Source organism: Caloenas nicobarica, chromosome 7 (genome assembly GCF_036013445.1).
Source record: "Caloenas nicobarica isolate bCalNic1 chromosome 7, bCalNic1.hap1, whole genome shotgun sequence".
NCBI lineage: Eukaryota > Metazoa > Chordata > Aves > Columbiformes > Columbidae > Caloenas > Caloenas nicobarica.
In genome coordinates, this window is record NC_088251.1 from 25,510,600 (window position 1) to 25,529,801 (window position 19,202).

Here is a 19,202-nt window from a genome sequence, read left to right on the forward strand (position 1 = left end):
TTAATATCTATGCAGCAATTTAGCAACTGTATTGGGTAATTTTGATATGGATATTTACCTCATGAGCTTTATTTCCCAAATCCAAAAGTTCTGATGCTTTTAAAGAAAACCATACATATGCACACCTAGTGGCCTGTCTCGGAAAGGAAGAATATACTTAAAAGCAAAGCTTTTGCTGCACCAACATCAACAGGACATAGCTCAACTGCACCAAGTGAGTCCAGAATTCCAACTACATTTTACATCAATCCTCCAGGAAAAAATACATCAACCTACACTACAGCTACTACAGCAAACAGCCACCAGCCTCACTTTCCCAGGCCCAAGCACGCAAGCAGTATTTTACTGAAGACATTGTCTAATCCAAGGTCTGGATCCTGCCAACACTTGCACATGCCTAACCTGACGCATATAAACAGGGATTACTCACATGCTGGAAAGCAAGTACACGAATAACAAGCATGTTCATGAATCAGCAGTTATGTTCAGGTAGAATAAAAAGCCAAGGTGAAAGGAAAGGGGGCACAAGAGGCAAGAACATTGTCACAAGGTATATTATTATAAGAGTGAATGCTCCCTACTGGATTTCTAGGAAAGGCAACTCAGAAATAAATTCAAAGAACGCAGGCTTTGAGGGTTCAGGTGTGAAGAGGTGAGAATTGCAGCAGCATCCCAGCAGATGATTTATCATCTGAATACACAATAATTGGCCAATCATGTAATAAGTTTGCCAAGAACCAACCCTTAGACTGCCCCTGTTTACTCAATCCCCCCAACTCTCCAGCTGAAACACCTACTGGTTTTAGATTCTTGCTTGCTTTCTTTTTCCAGCTACAGGCCAGTTGCATGCTTGGAAAGCTTCTGAATCAAGGCAATATGGCCTACTTAAAATTCAATTCCTTTAGCAGCCAACTCAAAAATTCTAAAATACAAACAGCAGCTCTCTGGAACAAACTAATTAATGCTGCGAGCAAGCAAACTGCTGAGCAACTCAATCCAGGAATTGTGAAATTGGAGGCTTTAGAAGTTGTGAGGAAGGAGAAGGTGGGAATTATCTATATAAAATGGCCTGTTCTTAACTTCCTCTGACACCTGTTTGGGCAAGGAGGACTTTGCAGTTCTACCAAGTTATTCTGTATTGCCCAGCAATCATTCATTGCCAAGAAAAATATCTTTAAGCGTTCACCCCTAGTGGCCATGTGTTCCATAAGCTTCTTCAAGAACCATCAATTCTAGGTACTCCACCTGCTATCACCAGCTTCTCAAGCCTGCAAAGGGTGCCCTGCGGAGATCAGACTCCTCTTGTACAACAGCTTACCATAGGAGTTCCAAAATTTAACCTTATTTGTTAGTTACAACTGCAAGAGATGCTGTTATTACCATTTGTCACCATCAATATACCTGCTGGTGCACCACAACCTATGGCAAGCATATAAATATATCAATTATACAGCAAACATTGTATGTTAGGTATTTTGAACTGGTTTCTAAGCTACAGTACTAGGGACCTGCCTTAATATCTTAGTAATTCTATTTTGCATTAACAAGAATTAATATACCAGAGTGACACCGAGAACTCCAAAATATGTTCCCTTTGGAAGAAAACAGGCTCCAACATTTCGGATCCACTAACACTACCTGTCTTTTCAGGGAACAGGACCCATCTTTTGTGCTTTCATTAGGAAAGTATTGGTTTGCCTCAAGCCAAAGCTCAGTCGGTGTGACATTTCCAGCTCCTACACGAGAATGATTCAGTTCTACGTTATCACAGTTCACAATAAAGCAGGTGATGACTTGCATCTTAAAGGTCACAAATAATGTTTCAGCATTGACTACACAATTTAACTCGGTAAGTCGCAGAAGCCTAAATGCCTCAGCTTCATTACTACAGCTCTGTTCATACTACGTTGTATGCACTAGTAAGTTTTGCCATCTCAATCAATACCATGAACACTGTACATAAGGAAACGTTTTTGCTTTATTACATGTACAGCATTTTAAGATTGTTCACATATATATATTTTATTTAAAAAAAACACACCACACATACCACGGGAACTAACTACCTCATACTGTAACACCCAAAACATGCTTGGGACTGAACAGCTGAAAGATGATACCTCTGTCCTTGAGATTTTACTGCATAAGAATTATTAGAAAAAAAGTGAAAAGTAGAAGGAATTTATCGAGACTTACTAGAAACTTTCCAGTGACCAGCATTTTGAATAAGGAATTGCAATGCTACAAAATAATAATTGAAATAACAATCAGGACTAAAGGGAGAAAGATAAAGAGAATTAACAGGAGCAAGGGAAGCCAAGAAGCAAATTGAAAGGGGAGAAAAAAAGAAAACACCACCACAGAAAGTGGTAAAAGCAAGCAGCACTGATCACATCTGAAAGTGAAATTTCTGCGTCTATTTCAGGATGCTCATAAAAGTAACAAACTAAAAGAACCATTCAAAAACCGTATGTTTCTCTTCTGTAATTTGGTACAACACCCAGTCTTGCATGCATCCAAAGCAGCTCGATAGCTGTATGCACCAATAGCACAAAAATTATTACTAATTCATTTTACACTGACAAAAACTGTGTCCCCATGAGTTTACTGTGGCCAACTTTCTTTCCAGATCCTCCTGAGCGAAGCAAAACATTGAGAACTACAGCCCTTGGCATCTGTGAACTACTAAAACACACATTTCCTTCTTTGGGATGGAGAGCCTGCTTCCATTCACTGACTATTAGACATTTAATTGGGAATATCGCTCTGGACACTTGCCAGAAACTTATTGCATTTCTTTAGCCTGGCAATTCCAAGAGATAACACAAATCTGAGATCATCAGAAGACACAGGTACTACAAAATTAGCAGTGGATATTTTATCTAGTTTAATTACTGCTCAGCACTGCTGAAGACCTATACTTCTACTGTGACTTCTGAATGCTGCCTGCATTTTCATCTGCACTATTTAAGAAATCCCCTAACCAGGCTTGCAAAGCTGCCCTGGGAACTAATAACAGGTCTGGAAAAACCCAGACATACTGCTCTACTTCTCCCACTCTTCAATTTTCAGCGACGGAAGGGAGTGTAAATTGTACTTAATTGCAAAATTGTCAGTTCAGTCCTTGAGTCAGTAAATTATGCTTTTACAATTTCTCCTCATACTCCCCTCCCTCCTTTCCCAGGGAATGCACACTTCCAGCATTTTTTCTCATCTCCAAGCACATCTACTGGTTTGTTCCCCTACCTCGCCGCACAGCTTCCCGAGATCCCCTTTCTTCTCCCTGGCTCCCGCAGTACATCCCTCCCCTGCACCTCACACTCTCCATACAACCCCTCGGCTCCTCACTCACTCAAATTCACTCCCGCTCACGAGCTCCTCTCGCCAGTCACCAGCAACATTTTGTGGGGACAGGGGAGAAGGAGCACAACGTGGAGGCCCCAGCACCAGCCCCAGGCAGCCCCACTCCCGGCTCCTCAGGGAAAAACCTGGAATTACAGCGTTTCTCGTGGGCGTCCTCAGTGGTGCCAGCAAGAGAAGTGGGTCCCAGCTCTCCATCCCCTACATTCACACATACAGAGCTTGCCTTTTGTGTTTGTTTCTGAACATGCTAAAAGACTTTGCAATATTTAGAACTTAAAACTTTAAATTCGATACGGTCTGAAACAACTCCTTTTTTTATAAAGCAGAGAGAGGAAGTTGATATAATCCCTCTCAAAAGCTATAAAAGTTTGAATTCTAACTTTTTCCTACTCCTATAAATGCCCACAATTTTTTAGACCGGAAATAAACACTTGAGCTCTGGAGAAGTAGAAAAGAGGGGGGGAAAAAAAGAGGAAAAAAAAAACACACAGAAAAAGAGTCATTAATAAGTCTTATTAAATAACAGAAGGAGAACTTTCAAAGTCAATCTACAACAATCTCCCTTTTTTCCTTCCTGACCCCTTAAAGACCCTCTTTAAAATGCTATCAATCTGGAACTTTAAATTTTGAAGCTTTAAAACTTAAATTCCAATCTTGAAACAGTTAAATAAAATACCTCTGAAGCCTAACACGCTCTGCTTTTGAAATCCAAAATGGTGCTAAATCCTTACAGTAAAAAAGCCATTATGTTACGGTTAAGCTTACAGACACGCACTCACTGATAGCAGCCGTATGGGTACAGAAAAGCAGGAGACCAACTGCTAATATAAAAGGAAACTGTGAACCTAGAAGTTTAATAGTGGTGAAACCAGCAGTGAAGCTTTTTAAGTTTAACAATCTGCTCAGCTTGAGGATAAAGCGCTAAGAGTGCCTTTGTAGCCCCTCAAGCTCATCCCAAAAACAAATTACAAGCTTCACAAGAAAACTCACCTTTCTCCCAATTTTTAATATCACAAAAACATTAAGTACAAAGCTCTACATTATCTGAGGCAGTCTAAAGCCTACATAGTCCCATCAGATTTCTGGTTTAGCCCTTTAAATACATTTAAAAGAAAATACATTTTTAATAGTACCCGTCAAAATGAAGTATCTTCCACTGTATTCCTGTCTTGGGCACATTTTATGTCACAAAGTATACATTATATCAACTATAAGAATGAAATATTATCCGCTTAAGAAGATATCTAAGAGATAATTGAACGCTCGGACATCATTCATTTCCACATCAGAAGGGATATGTTATTTTACCAGGACAGAGGACTTCTCACATGCATGATGGAGATAATCTACCAAATCAAGTATTTAATAATAACCCATCAATTCACCCCGAAACAAATAAAGACAAGCACTTGGCATACTACTTAGAAATTAGTCCCTGTGCAAAGTACTGTGATATTTTTAAATCCGCCAGTCGGTCACTTTCACATGGACAGAGTCGATTTCTCACAGAACCATTTACGCAAAAGCAGAGTGTAAAGGTCTTACTCAAGGAGGGGCTGGTGTCTCTAAACATGACTAAGTAAAACAGAGCAAATGGCACTTCGTTCAGCTTCTGCTTTGACAGAAGGCAGTCTCCTGTTAGATTTTGCACTCTGTTTACTAACACTGTTAGGCACACTATTCTTGAATTAGAAACAAAACAAGCTTTAGAATACATGTTTTACTGGAGAAACTGTGATCCACAAACCACTATATAGGTATAGGCTTACATTAAGCAATCGAAACCCACTACAGAAGGCAAAATATATTTACATGGGAAATGAACTGGGGGAAGAAGAAGAAGAAAAGAAAGCTCCTCGTAATGTAAAGACAGAGTTGTCTATACTGGAAGTCTTTTGGCAGTTATTGGACCCCAGTTCTTTCCCTTTAGCAGTCACACCAGCTGTTTACTTCCCTCCCTGTTGTGTAGACAAATACTTACAAAAGTGTCAGCTCTACATTGTCCAGCTAGCCATAAGAACTGTGGGTATAAATAACAGCCTGAGTTTCCATTCAAGTGTACATATCGCCTTTAAAGTCCAACAGGAGATGATATTTAAAACGAGAAGGAAGAAAACAAAGTAATGGTACACGTTGTGTATACTAAAATGGAAAGAGAATCACTCATGCTAATGTAGTGAGCAGACTGTAAGCTGAATTCTGCAGCTTTAACAAAATTATGTTGCTGATTACCTTCCCATTTCCCTCACAACAGGGCATTGGAAAAAGAAATTAGCAAACACTACCACAAGTTGTTATTGGTTATAAATAACTTTCACCTCCACCAAGCATTCAGAGGATGTACTTTGTATTAGCCTCCTCTTCCAAACAATACTACAATTAAGTGTACCACTGTAAACTGTTGTTTTTTCATATACTAATGGTAATTTTAAAAATTAATTCAGCTGGATAGGTTCAAGTAAAGGTATGTTAAAGATACATGTTTTTTGCCTTTAAGAACAGACGCATTTTGCACAATACATACTAAGGAGTATTTAGTTTTTAAGGAGTATTTAGTTTAAGTATTTTAAATATAAAATCCAACAGTTCTCCTTGCTCCCATGTTTACAGTTTGCTACTACACCCAAAAATGAAAAAGCGACTTATGGACCTTCAAAATCTCCAGTGAAAAGGAGTAAAACTCCTAAATGGCAGAAGAGCAGATGGGTGGTCAGACTTCTTACAGGGAGACATCAGAGTAAAACCCAATTACATCTGAATACAGGTTCGAACAAGAACCCTCTTACAGCAGTTACCCTCAAACATTAGCTCTTTGCATAACACATCCAGGACAAACTTGGGCATAGCCCAGGATTTTTTCAGAGGCGCTCAGTGAGCATACAAGCAGCCTCATGACTAGTTACCATGAGACCTCCTCAGGGAGTGAAGTTGGAATATATACAACAGCGCTTGAAGGCTCAGGTCCTTTACCTTCCTACGTACGTGATGGTTTATTCTTAAGGTCACTGTTAGTAATCTCCTGTGTCCTAATTTGTAGATATGTTTATCACAAGGGAGGCAAAACCCTAACTCTCAGAATTAGCTCTTTAGGAATACTGATAAATCAAAGCACCAAAATTTTAAAACCCATCATGTCAGGTGAACACCTTTCTCTACACAGATGTTAATTTAACTCAGATTAGCCTCGTGAACACATTCAGTCAAGGAGGACATAGTTCATCTTGCCAATCAAACTACTTTTCCCTCAAGAGCTCAGTGTTGTGAGACAGTTCGCAACTCCAACTTGTCTTTTAAAAATAAAGAGTATTAGTATATCTAACGTCTACTTCACCTTTTCCTGGCATGCATGTTTTACATCTTTGTTTGTAAGGCTGGGGAATGTTAGTAGCCCAGTACCATTAATGCATCTTCTCAACAAGACAAGACCAAGTATGAATTTGATCATACAAAAACATCCTGGGTCTTATTCTGAAAGGCAGAAAGTGCCCTCATCTCCCATTGATGTCAGACCATATAACGTCCAAAGTGTTGAGGTCTATTATTCAGTCCATTTTTCCCATCCTGTGAGGTCCTGCCATATATACATTACACAAAGTCATACACTATAATACACTGACATAAAACAAAACATTAGACCCTCACGCATTTTTTTGTGTTTACCAAACTCTTAGCATGAACAGCATCATTCAAATAAGGGCAGAGTACACAGTGCAACTGCACGTGCAAGCAGTATTTTCCAAACAGAAGCAGCTCTTAAAGGGTTTTATTTTCTTACAAGAAATGTAAGAGCCAGGAAGCCCTCCCAATGCAGTTTCTTAGGTAAACAGGTAGTCACCCTACAACTGCCAAATCTGGTAACAAAACCAAAACGAGACCCCATATTTCTGAACCAGTCAGCTTGTACACACAGCGGAAGAGAACACCTGCACACCACTTGAACAACTGCATATTCTTTATCTGTAATCTATAATACAGAATTACCATTTACTTCAATTGAAGCATTTCTCATCCAGAAACACATCTGCCCTTACAAGGCCTTGCATAGTATCACCAATTTTTTTTTTTTTCTAAAGCCTGGTATTGTCCACATAAAAGCAGACTGTGGCTTGTTCTGGAGGCGGAAGAATAGGGGAAGACCTGCAGGTCAAAGCCTAACTTCACTAAGAAGGAGGTTTACACTCCAATTTTTGTCTAGGTTTGCAGCTAAACCAATTGTTTTCCTGTTCCAACCACCAAGAAGAGTTACAGTAACACAGCATCAAACAAACACACGTTTGTCCGGAGAAAAATAGTTCCAATATTTATTCAAACGCACATCTGCTGGCCTCCTGCCAGCCAGCCTACTCCAGCAGCCTGGCTGCCGAGGGGAGCCGCACAGTTTTGCCCGGTCAAGCAGCGACTGTTTAACGCGGCCGGCGGTCCCAGAAGAGCTCGGGGGAGGAAAACCCCTTCGAGGCCGGTTCTCCCGAGCCCCCACCGGCACCCGGCTCCAGGGGGTGGGAGCAGCAGCACGGCCCAGGCTGGGGCGGCCTCTCCTAAGGGCACCGCACAGCATCCGCGGCACCCCTCCGGGACCAGTACCGGCGCGCCCGCCAAAAGAGAAAGGAAAAGGATCGGGAGCGCAAAACACGAATCGAGAGCCCAAGTGCGAACACGGGGAGCTCTCCCCCGCCCCCGGAAAGGGCGACCCCCGCCCGCAGCCGCCTCGCTCCCTTCCCACCCTCAGCAGGGGGTCCCCGGGCTGCCCAGCCCCCAGGGCAGCCGCTGCCTTTCTCCCCCTCCCCGCACCTTCCCCGGGCCCCGCCGTGCCCGCGCCCCCCGGCCCCACTCACCGGCCGTCTCGGCCGCCGCCGGCGCCCCCGCCACGCCGTTCAGGTAGAGGATGGAGAGCAGGTGGGGCTGCGTCTTCTCCAGGGCCACCCGCAGGTCCTGGAAGTGGTCCCGCTCCTTGGCCAGCAGCAGCGCGATGAGCAGCTCGGCCTTCCCGCTGCCCGCCGCCTCCAGGTCGCGCAGGTCGCGGGGGCCGAGGGCGCCGGCGGCCTCCAGCAGCTCCACCACCTTGTCCACCTCGGTCATGGCCTCCGCCAGGCTCTGGCGGCACTGGGCGAGCAGCTCCTTGTGCTTCGGCTCCATGGCCGCGGCAGGCCGCCGCCGGCCAAACTTCGCCCGCCGGGGCCGCGCACCGCCGCCCCCCGGCCCCGCCGCTCCGCCACCGCCGCCCCCGGGGAGGCGCGGGCCGAGCGGGGGCACCGCCGGCCGCCCTCCGCCGGCAACCGGCGCACCCGCAGCGGCCTCCGGCGAAACTTCGTCCCGGGGAAGAGGCGCGGAGCTCGGGCAGGAGCTGGGCCGAGGGCGGCTTCGCCTCTTCCTCCGGGCCGGGAGGCGCCGCCGCCGCGCTGCCCCTCAGGCAGACAGGGGTCCGGCCGCCGCTGGGGCTGCTGCTCCTCTTCCTCCTCCCGCGGGCGGCCCTCTCGCTCCTTTCCGCCCCCCCGGGCGGCGAAACAACTTCTCCTCTTCCCTGCCCGCGGGAGCGACACAGCCGGGAGCGGGAGCCGCGAGAAGGGCCGCCGCCGCCTCCCGGGCACCCCCGCGGGGCAGCCCCGACAACTTCTCCGTCCGCTCGCTACAGGACACACGGCCGCGGGCCGGGGAGGGCGTGGGGGGAGACGGCTTCAGCTCCAAGCGCCTCCTTTCATTCCCGGGCGCACGCAGCCATATTGGTTGCACAAGGCTGCCGCCTGCGCCGAGACGGAGCTGCGGCAGCGCATGGCCCGCTGCTCGCCTCCCGCCGACGCCGCCGCTTCTTCCCCGGCCGCCGCCCGTCAGTCAGGCCTCCCGGCCCCCGTGCGGCGCGGAGGCGGGGCGCCGGCACCCGGGCGGAGCGGGCCGAGCCTCCCCCGTCGTGTCGTTCCACGCCCCCCCCCCCCCCGCACCGTGCGGGGCGGCCTGCGGGAGGTCCCCCCCGCTCCTCCCTGCGGGGAAGTGGCGCTTGGCCGGGGCGGGAGCGGGGGATCGGCCCCGGCTGTCTGGGCGGTGAGACAAAGGCCCCGCTGCGGCGGGCGGCGCTCCTGTCCGGCGGCGGCAGCGGCCGCCTGTTGGAGGTGCTGGCGGTGCAGCGGCGGGAGCGGCGCCTGCGGCGGGGCGGCAGCTCCGAGCGCCCGGGTTTGCTTCATCCTGAACTGGAAAAAAGCAAAACATCAGAATAATAACAGACCGTTTGGGGCTTTGCCCGTTGGAATTTACAAAATGAAAGTTTTCAAACAAAAGATCTAAACATTGGTAATATCTGTTGGCTCATCTTCCCGCCAAATGCAGTTTCACGAGGCCAGGTAATTTACAAATAGAGTGCAGATGTGTCTGTGCTCGGCAGCAACAGCAGCGTGTGATTGTTTAGCAAAGAAAAAGGAGAATAACAACGTTTCTGTTCTGCCAGCATCACCCGCACTGAATGGTACCTTAATTTGCAGACAGCTGGGGGAACAGACTGCACAACGGCCACAAGCAATTATAACCTTCAATTCACATTTTATGGGAAAGACTCGCCTTGCTGTGCAGGCACGTTTCTGATATCCTGCAAAAATAACGGTGGCTGTAATGACACAGAAAGAGCGTTACTAGTATTTGTGTTCTCCCCGTTACATCTAGTAGCAATCAAAATTACCTGAAAGCCTCCTGTCCCATCACTTCTATGCTTTAGTTAGTGTCCAGAGAGCTGGACTCAGTGAGGTACAAGAGGAAGCAATTCTTCCCTGAAATTTTCTGTTAACACATCCATTTGGAGAATTCAGGTGCTGAGCTGAGTTTCGAGTTACATTATGTGGTTCAGCAGGTGATGATGTCTCTTGTGTGTGAAAACAGCCTTGGGTTATCTGCATAATCATGGTATGCATTCTGCTACTATTAGTGGAGACAGATACAGAATAAAGGGACCTAGCGATTTTTCTCAACCTTAAAATTCATTATTTAAAACAATGTTTGAAAGTATGGCATGATTTTGAAACAAGTTTTTCACGTTTGGTCCATTGTTATGTATGCTCTTTTAGATTCATTTCTTCTAATTTTGCATCCATTTCTTTTAGCAACTTTCTTTACTAGACAAAATACACAGAGCTTTGTTGGCTAATGACTAATGTTGTAAATTCCTGTAAACTGTGCTCTTTCTAGACTATTTAAATTCTTCAGAAAATCTGCCTGTTTCTCTCCAATAAGTTGGGGAAAGTTTAGCCAGTAAAGTGATCGTACATTCAAGAAATACTAGTTAACAGCAGTATGCATTAATTGTTGTCTTCAACTGAGCAAAAGAAAGTTGAAACGGGACAGAGTGAAAAGCTACAGCAAGACGTAAACCTTGCCCCGTGTCACCGGGTGCACAGCCGGAGCTCGCAGCCCGTGCCAAGGCAGTGCCCTCTGTGCCGACAGCAGAACCGGGGGCGACTGATCGTGCAATTGAAATGTTTTGTAAGGCAAAGACACAAGAAGACTGAATAAAGGTTTCACAAATTATTTGAGTGTTTCCTATTTTTTAAGACCTTCTAATCCCAGCAGTCCTTTAACAATAACATTTTATTGTGTGTGTGTGCTTATATAGTTTCCTGGTTAAGAACAGCAAACAAACCACCAAATTTCATTATGGGCCATTACGATAAGAGCCGTGCATTAGATCTATGCAGCAGTCCTCCGCTACTTGAAGTGCTGAAGAACAATCTCAGTTTTCATCCTCTGCCTGACTCGGCACTCGGGGTAGGTACGCGCTCATGGCCAGCGGCTGCAGAGCACAGGAACGGCACCGCTCGGGTAGCGCAGGACTCGGGTATCTCCAGACCTGTTCCAAAGTCTGGAAGGAGGTGTGCCTTGGCAAGTGTTTGCTCTGGACTCCATTTACTCCTGCCTTTCCCAAATGTGTGTCTTAGTCCTTTGCCCTCCCTTCCAAATAAAACAGGGCTCTGTTCATCCTGCAGCCCACCTCGCCTTTTGCTTGTGGATGCACATCTCCCATCAGAGTTGCTCAGATAGTGCCAGGTAAATCCCTGTCACATCAGTTTCTTTCTTTCTGGTAGTGCAGTTTCCATCTTTCCATCATCTCTGACTCTCTTACACTCCATTGTTCTCAGAAGTGGCGAGTCTCATTTGCTCTCAGATAAATTCAGATACATTTCTCATTGCACAGATACATTTCTCTCATCCATGGGTCCCCAGACAAGCAATTGCCTGTGTAAGAGAGGGACGTTGCTGTTACCCCAATTGCTTGGCTCCCTCCTCAGCAAGTGCAGGGAAAGTCTTCATAAGACTTAGGTATACAGGTCATCTTTGAAGACTGAAACTATGAAACATATGCAAATTCATTATAACACAAGTTTATGAAGTTACCAAAATTCAAGTCATTACAGTGCCCCAGAATGGACAACCCTACTGCCAAAGTAAGAAGCAATTTTTTTTTTCAATTAATTCCTTCCTTCCCTCGCCAAAAGAAAAAAAAATAGGCAAACTCCTTTGGTTCCCTTGCCAAGTTTTCAGAAAAAAAAAAAAGAAAAAAAGTATCTGTGGAATAAATTTTCAGAACTAAAATCTAAGTTAATCTAAGATCCCTGAAGTGGATCAAAGTCTACAGTTTGCACTGAATATGCAAGAATCAAACAGGTGTTTATCAGAGTATGAAAAGGAAGACTGTTTGTTTGTTTGTTTGTTTGAACCAAATAAAAGGAAGGAGTTAAAAAATGTAATTAAATATGGAGCCCTGACACAGAATGTCATGGGTGCTTGTGTAAAATTGGATTCAAACCACAGCTTGACAGGTTAGCAGAAGAAGCAGCTAAGTAGTTTTTTCTAAGCTTTGGAAAAGCTTTCCAAATCTTTCTTTTTTCTTTTTCTTTCTTTCTTTTTTTTTTTTTTAATTAAGATTTGGAAATTAAGCTACTGTGGATGTATGCTTTGGGCATTAGAAAAAATATATTGATTTTCTGAGAGGGCATATTAGGCGAGCAATACCTATGCATAGGTATTGCTTCATAGGAAGCTTGAGAAACATTTGGGGAACAGGATGGGGACATGGAGGCAGAAATTGGGGGTTATTTTTATTCAATTTTGTATCTTCTTTTCAGAAAGAAAATGAGAAACACTAGTGTTGCCATGCAGAAATGAAGCCTTTCAAATATTGATAAAATACACAAGGCTGAAGATGGCATCAGACCTTGGGGATGATTTTCAAAACCAGAAACTGGAATTCGAAAAGTCAGTTTGAGTATCTGCTTGGTATATGTGCCTCTGAAACACCTCCCTCTCTAGGTTTAAGATGCAAGCCTTTGAAAATACTAAGATCAGAGTCAAGAGCAGCGGAAGAAAAATCCAACCTTTAGTACAATATTGTATTCCTGTAATTGTCAATATACCTTTTTATTATGCAATAATCATAATGCTTGTGTATGCAAACTCAGCACTTTGCCTGAAATACTATGTTGTGTCATACATTCACACTAGAATCTAAAGAGATTCAAATTCACATAATCTAGCACATAGTTCTCACTGTAAAATATACCTTCCATACAGATCAGAGAACTTTAGGCTGAAACTGAGAAGACTCTGAACATCACGACAATCAAGCAGGAAAGGGAAGAGGAAAGAAAAGGAGAAAGAAAAGAAAGAAAAGAAAGAGGGAGAAAGAGAGAGAGGAAGGAAGGCAGGCAGGCAAGCATACCTGTTTTCAAGATTAATTTCAGTAAAATGGTATAACATTGCACCTGCAACGGCAGGGACTGTGCCCAGTGACTGTTCTATCTCACAACAGCTTTGCCTCCAAAAGCTGTTAGACGATGAGATTTGTATTCTACGTCGGTCATCCACATATGGAGTGATACTACTGTATTATTTTAGCTTGGTATGTTCTGATAAGGCATACTTTAGAAACATCTGAGTTCTAAACCAGATCTCTTCTTCTCACTTTAACAGGACTTTCTATAGGACAATAGTCTTCTGTGCAAAAAATACCTGCCTTCTCAAATACGTCCTTCTTCTCCACATCCACCTGCTGACTGCTGCCCGAGTCACAGCAGCAGCTTTGCTGCTGTAGTTTTGCTGGTAAATCCTCTCCTCAGTGCCATTAATCTGAACCAGTCAGAAATTCCAATGGCCAAAAGAAGAGGATTTTCTTTAGGATTAGGAGGTTTTTTTCTATCATTTTTAAGTACGTGGGAGACATTTTATTTGCTTGTTGGTTTTGGAGCCCTTAGGATACAGGTCTTCAGGCTTCATTGGCAGCCATGTGTGCTAGAAATGGTTTTGTGGTGAAAGCTAAGCTTCTCACGTAATCACATGATTCAAGAAACTAAGGGTTTAGAGAAAAATATCGAGAGTTTTATAGTAAGTTAATGGAAGCTGACAACACTGTGCATCCTGCGGAGGAAGATTATACAATCTCCTAGACAGGTATATGAAAAATACAAGGGATATCAAGTTAAGATTAGAGCTGTCTAGATAGAAGGTAAACACAATTGACATTTTGTAGTAGGTATTACATGAAATACTAATGGCTAAGCAGTTCTCAACAGAAGTTTATTTTTTTCATTTTGATATAGCTTATAGACAATTAATTAGCATTTTCAGGATAGGAAGATACTGGTCTCATTGGCCAGCAGGTCAGATCTCATTTACCCATAAGGAGGAAAAAAAACCCCAAACATAATGTGAGCGATCTCAGTGCTGCGCAGGCAAAATATTTCACCTGGCAGTGTGGCCTCCAGGAATGGGCTGTGCCCATAAATCCTGAGGTCCGCAGTGCTCCTGCTGGAGCTGCGGGCCGAGGGAGCGGCTGCCGGGCTCGCACAGAAGCACAAGGATCATTTGTCTTCCTAAAAATGTGTAACCGTGAACTCCAGGAAATGGTTTAGCTCTTTCTTAAATGAGCTCCTATGACATACAGTATGAAGGAAAGCAGACCAGAGGATTCATTTGCTGCTTGCCTTTTTTTTCTTTCTTTTTTGTAGCCTTAAAACCTGTTGGTCATTTCATCTTGCAGTGCACTAGGCGGTTTTCAGATTATAATTATTTTGGCCTATTCACACTCTGGGCAGGAGCTAAACTGGTAATTCAAATTGGAATGAAGAAGATTAGACAGTTTCTTCGCTCAGGTCTAACACAAAGAAAACACCCTGTCTGCTGAAGGCTTTAAATTTCCATGGGCTGTGGAAGAAGCAAATTAAAAAGAAGTTTTACTTAAGGAACTAAAGATTTGCCTGTTAAAAAAGGAAGAATAGGTGCTCCTCTAGGGCAGAATACCTGGCACAAAGGGTTGGTTGGTTTGTTGGGGGGAGGAGAAGAAAAGGGGAGGCAAATGGCTTCTCCGGGAGCTGTGAATAAACACAATCCCTTCTGTTTCTCAGACAACTCCTTCCAAAAACAGACAGCAAAGGAAGACCTGCAGTACTACAGAGGCACATTCGTGGCGATCCCACAGGGCCGTGAGAATTTCAGCAGCCGGAGGGAAGGCGCCCTGCATGCACCTCTCAAGCACCATCTGTTTAGAACAGAACTGGGGAGCAATTGAATTTTCTTTGGGAAACTGGGCTGAATTGTGATGTGGTTACGTTCTCTAAGCGAGCAGATGTTAAACAGCCCCCTTTAAAAGCTGTTACTTGCAGTTTGTTATTAGTTTCATTTCTAGGTCAGTTTTTAAGTCAAGCCAAGAGGGGCTGTTCACACCAATCATTTGCTTTTGCTTCTTTTAGCACTAATGGGGAGACAAATGCAAATGGATGCCCAGAACATCCCTGGGTAACTCCTATAATCAAGATGTGCACAAGCTGAGAATTCATTAAAAGAAAACTCAAACTGCAGATGAAGGAGGTAGACAAATGTAACAGTAAGGACTCGGCACAGTTTCAGCATCTTCCTTGTTCTTCTGTCAGCAACGAGCGTTTTCAAACTGTATTTGCATCTAAAGGCTCTTGAATAAGGAAGGGTATTTTCTTGTATTCTGTTTCATATTTGAAGCCTCAGATCTGCTAAGGATTATAGATATACTTTTAATAGCAAGTCGTTCCCCTGCTCCCTGACATGCAAGGGTTGGAGCTGAATACATCTCAGTTACAAGCTAAGTTTTTGAGGATCTTGAAGAGACTGAAAGGACCTAAGACTTGATCCTTCCATTGATTTTAAGTGGCTTCGGTTCAGACGTCTTGCTCATTGTCTCCCAAAACATACACATTTTATTCTGGAATTAGAAAATTTAGTCTGTTAAAAGAAATGCAGCCAGAGAGAAAGGGAAGTTGTTTTGAATGTAATTCCTGTCAGACATTAGCACCACGGGTATAGAAAGAGCAAAAAACCATCTCATCATGCCTAGCAGGCAGAAATGACAAAGCAGAGCTTTAGACTCAGGGGCAGCATGCTTGCAGAGCCCCAGGAAACACTGCCTGAGACACACAAAAACGCACTCGTTTACAGATGGTGAGCATGGGGCAGCACTTTAATCGTGGGACAGCTGGACTTGAAGAAAAAGGCTCTTGATGCTAAATAGAAGCCAATAATTCTTGAAAGCTGCAGGGCAGTTCAGACACCTCTAGTCGGAGCCCAAGGAGCTCCATGAGGAAACAAAGACAGGTGTGCACGCAACTGTGGCTCTCTGTGTTTCTCTAGATCTAGTGCAACACCTCTCTTGTCGCACACGCCTGAAGAGCTGCTCCCACAGCTCGTCAGTTTTGTAATGGTTAAGCTACAGGAGGAGCCTGAAAAAAGCAGTACCCAGAGTATCTGCATATTGGATTAGACCAATGCCCAGATTTGGTTTGACTCCAGCAGCTTATTGTACATGGAAGCAGATGAGCAGGATTGTGGGGAGCATCCAGCTCGAGGGGAACATCACCCAAGTCCAACAAAAGCTATTTTGCTTCATGATGAAATGCTCTAGCATTCTGAATTCATCTGCTTTATGATATGGGAAAGCAGTTCTAGCGTACTTCTATTAATTGTGTACAGTTTCACAGTCTTTGCGAAAACCAGACAAATGTAGATGGTCAGGAGGTTGAAAACTATGCTGGTCTTTAAGGAGACCACATGCGTCATACCCATAGCTAAGATTTTATCTGCTATTTGACAGCGATACATTGATGTCTGCTTACATAAATACTGCATAAATTGCATATGTTTGTGATTTGAGGAGAAATTTTTACTTTTAACATTGCAAGATATTCCTTGGGTGGGAGGAGAAAATTATTTTTTTAGGAGGTAAAAATGAGATTGGGATTGCAGTGAGAATAAAGTCAAAAAGAAACCCTTGTACAACTTGGTCTAGTCAATTTGCTCAGGCAAAGCAGACTGTGAGCCAAGATGCAAATAAAGACTGAGGAGCATTTAGCATTACAAAAATACTGGACTTAACTAAAATCAGTTCTGAAAACAGTAACTAACATGAAATGAAGTAACTCCTAAATCACACTCCATTTTAGAAAGCAAAAGGAACACAGCCTCTGCACCAGTGTACATGCCTTGGCACGGATGGGAAAGCTGTCAGAGACTTCCAGAATGAAATAATGTCTCAGCTTGGCACGGTGGCAGCTGCATTACCAGCTTCCACAAGGTTTGGTCATCCAGTTTAGACTGAGTTAAAAATCTTCAGCACATCTGTATTTTTCTCCTCATAACACAAAAGTAAAAATTAAAAATTCAACTGTTCAAGTTGACTAGTATTTTTCAAAGAAAAATGCCATAAAAGTAACTTAAAACTTAAATTGTTATAAACGCCAAGATTTGTCAGAATTGAGCAACAAACAAAAGAACTCCCAAAACATATGAAAAATCCCATCTTGATAATAAACGGAAAAGAACGTATAGCAAACAGCATGACCCAGAATAAGAACAAACATCTGAGAAAGTCCTGAGCAGCACGGAAGCCTTACAAAGGATTTAGATTAAAATGATTCTTCCTGGATCAAGTCTGCAGCCACGATGTTCAGAGAAGTGTTGTGCAACTGTTTGAAACTTATAAAGATGCATTAACTGGAGGGAATTTCATGGATAGAAATATTTAATATAATGCATGTATCAAAGCTCGTCCAGTTCTGCCGAGTTGCAGTTCTCTAATTGGTTTCCAGGGGACTTGGATTAAGCCCCAATGTGGTAATAAAAATACTGTGCTAAGGAATAACTGAAATAAAATCTCTCCAAGTCTGCTAGGGATATTCCATGAAGGATAAATACACTTCATCAGCAAGGCAAGCCAAATATTATCCTTTTTACTATGGGCTATTTGTACTATTAGAATTTTTCCCTTCTACTCGTATGCAGAGCTGCCACTCTCCCCCTCCAGAATCCTGAAGGCAGCACAGAGCTTCACTGTGTCACCCCCTCTCCTTTCCCTGCAGAAGGCAGCATCTGTCTTGCAGGTGACTTAAGAAGAGCAACTTGTAGCCTTTTTCTGCTTTCTTTGGAAGATGAAAAAGAAGAACTATACACAGCAGATGCCAATCATGTTGTTTAACCCACACATCCTGGCAATAAAAACCTAAGAAGGTAAGTATATGCCTTTTACTAAGTCTTCTGTATAGCATGTAAGTTTTCACAAGCATAGTCCCTTCTCTCACACTGATGATTCTGTCATCTCCTCTCACAACCACGTTGCTGCCGAGAGACTATTATGATTTAATAGTCTTTAATAGACTGAATCTAAAATACAGAGAGCCTAAAGATTTCCCCAGGTCACACAAGTCTGTGGCAGCAACAATTAAATGATTCTACGTGTGCCAGCTACCTTCCAAAAGCTGCTGTGCTGATCATCGCTTCTCCTTATTTTTGCTCTCAACAGAATATGTGCAAACACAAACAAGGGAAACAACACTGTCAGGTAAGAGGGAAGGACCAGCAGCAGGATAAAGAGAAATGAAACAGCTGGCTACAGTTCTCAGTGCTGACAAACAGCCACACGAAGCAGAGATGCCTTTCATTTCAGCTTAGAGTACGAATACATTCCCTTATATAATAAGGTCGTCTTTTCCAAAGTGATCTGACCGTAATTGTGATTTTGATGGCAGTAAATTTCCACATCCAGATGTGCTGAGGAGTTTTTTTTTCCTTGGGTGGCTGAATCACCCTCCAGGCAAAGCTCACAGTAACCTTGGCCGGCCGAGCTGAAGGCAGCCGCTGGCACAGTTCGGTTGACACAGCCGTGCCGCGGTGTCACCAGCAGTGACAGTCGCGGTGGGCCCAGAAGGCAGGAATCTGTGCGAGAAGGACAAGGAGAAAGAAACAAACGTAAAGGGGAACTAGGAAATGCACAGCAGTGGCGTAAGTCAGAAGGACTGAGTATCTTCCTAAAAATGGAAGTTCAGAGGAAGCCCCTGATGTAACTGGAAAATGTCTGCACGAGCAGAAAATCTGGTAGAACGGCATATGGGAAAGGGAAGGAGTTGTTGTGTGGGCTTGTCAAAGTACCTACACATCCAGCAAACATTTTAGCATCATTGCACGGGAAAAGTGCAGGGGTCAGGGTAAAGAGTGAGATGTGTCCTTCATCCAGTGTGTGCATGAAGGAGATCCCCTGCCCACTGTGCCCTTCAACAATGAGTCAACCAGCGTTGCCGCTGGTGCTGCACCACGACATGGCCAAGGCCATCCTTGTCCCTCCAAAAACAATCAGCAGTTTACAACAGAGGTGCTGTGAATCTGCCTGAGTCAAAGAACCCCCCACCTGTGACTGTGCCCTGCTCAGCCTGAAGGACTTCATTCTGTAGAAGAGCCAACTTTAAGAAGGAACTCCTGTATGAAGTAACAGAAGAAAAATAATATCACAGGATTAAAACCAGGGGTGAATCACACCACACTGCTAACCAATTCTTCTCAGAAACCAACAAAAC

At 44.0% G+C, this 19,202-nt stretch overlaps 1 protein-coding gene across 4 annotated transcripts in view; it reads right to left on the reverse strand.

Annotated features, from left to right (window-relative positions):
• DLG5 (discs large MAGUK scaffold protein 5) overlaps positions 1-9,194 on the reverse strand; it is a 110,221-nt gene extending 101,027 nt beyond the window's left edge. For all 4 annotated transcript variants that reach the window (XM_065639210.1, XM_065639208.1, XM_065639209.1 and 1 more), the window contains exon 1: positions 8,196-9,194. In XM_065639210.1, coding sequence (XP_065495282.1) covers positions 8,196-8,496 — 301 coding nt within the window. In that variant the 5' untranslated portion in view covers positions 8,497-9,194. The remainder of the gene's footprint in view (positions 1-8,195) is intronic.
• Positions 9,195-19,202: the final 10,008 nt, after the last annotated feature.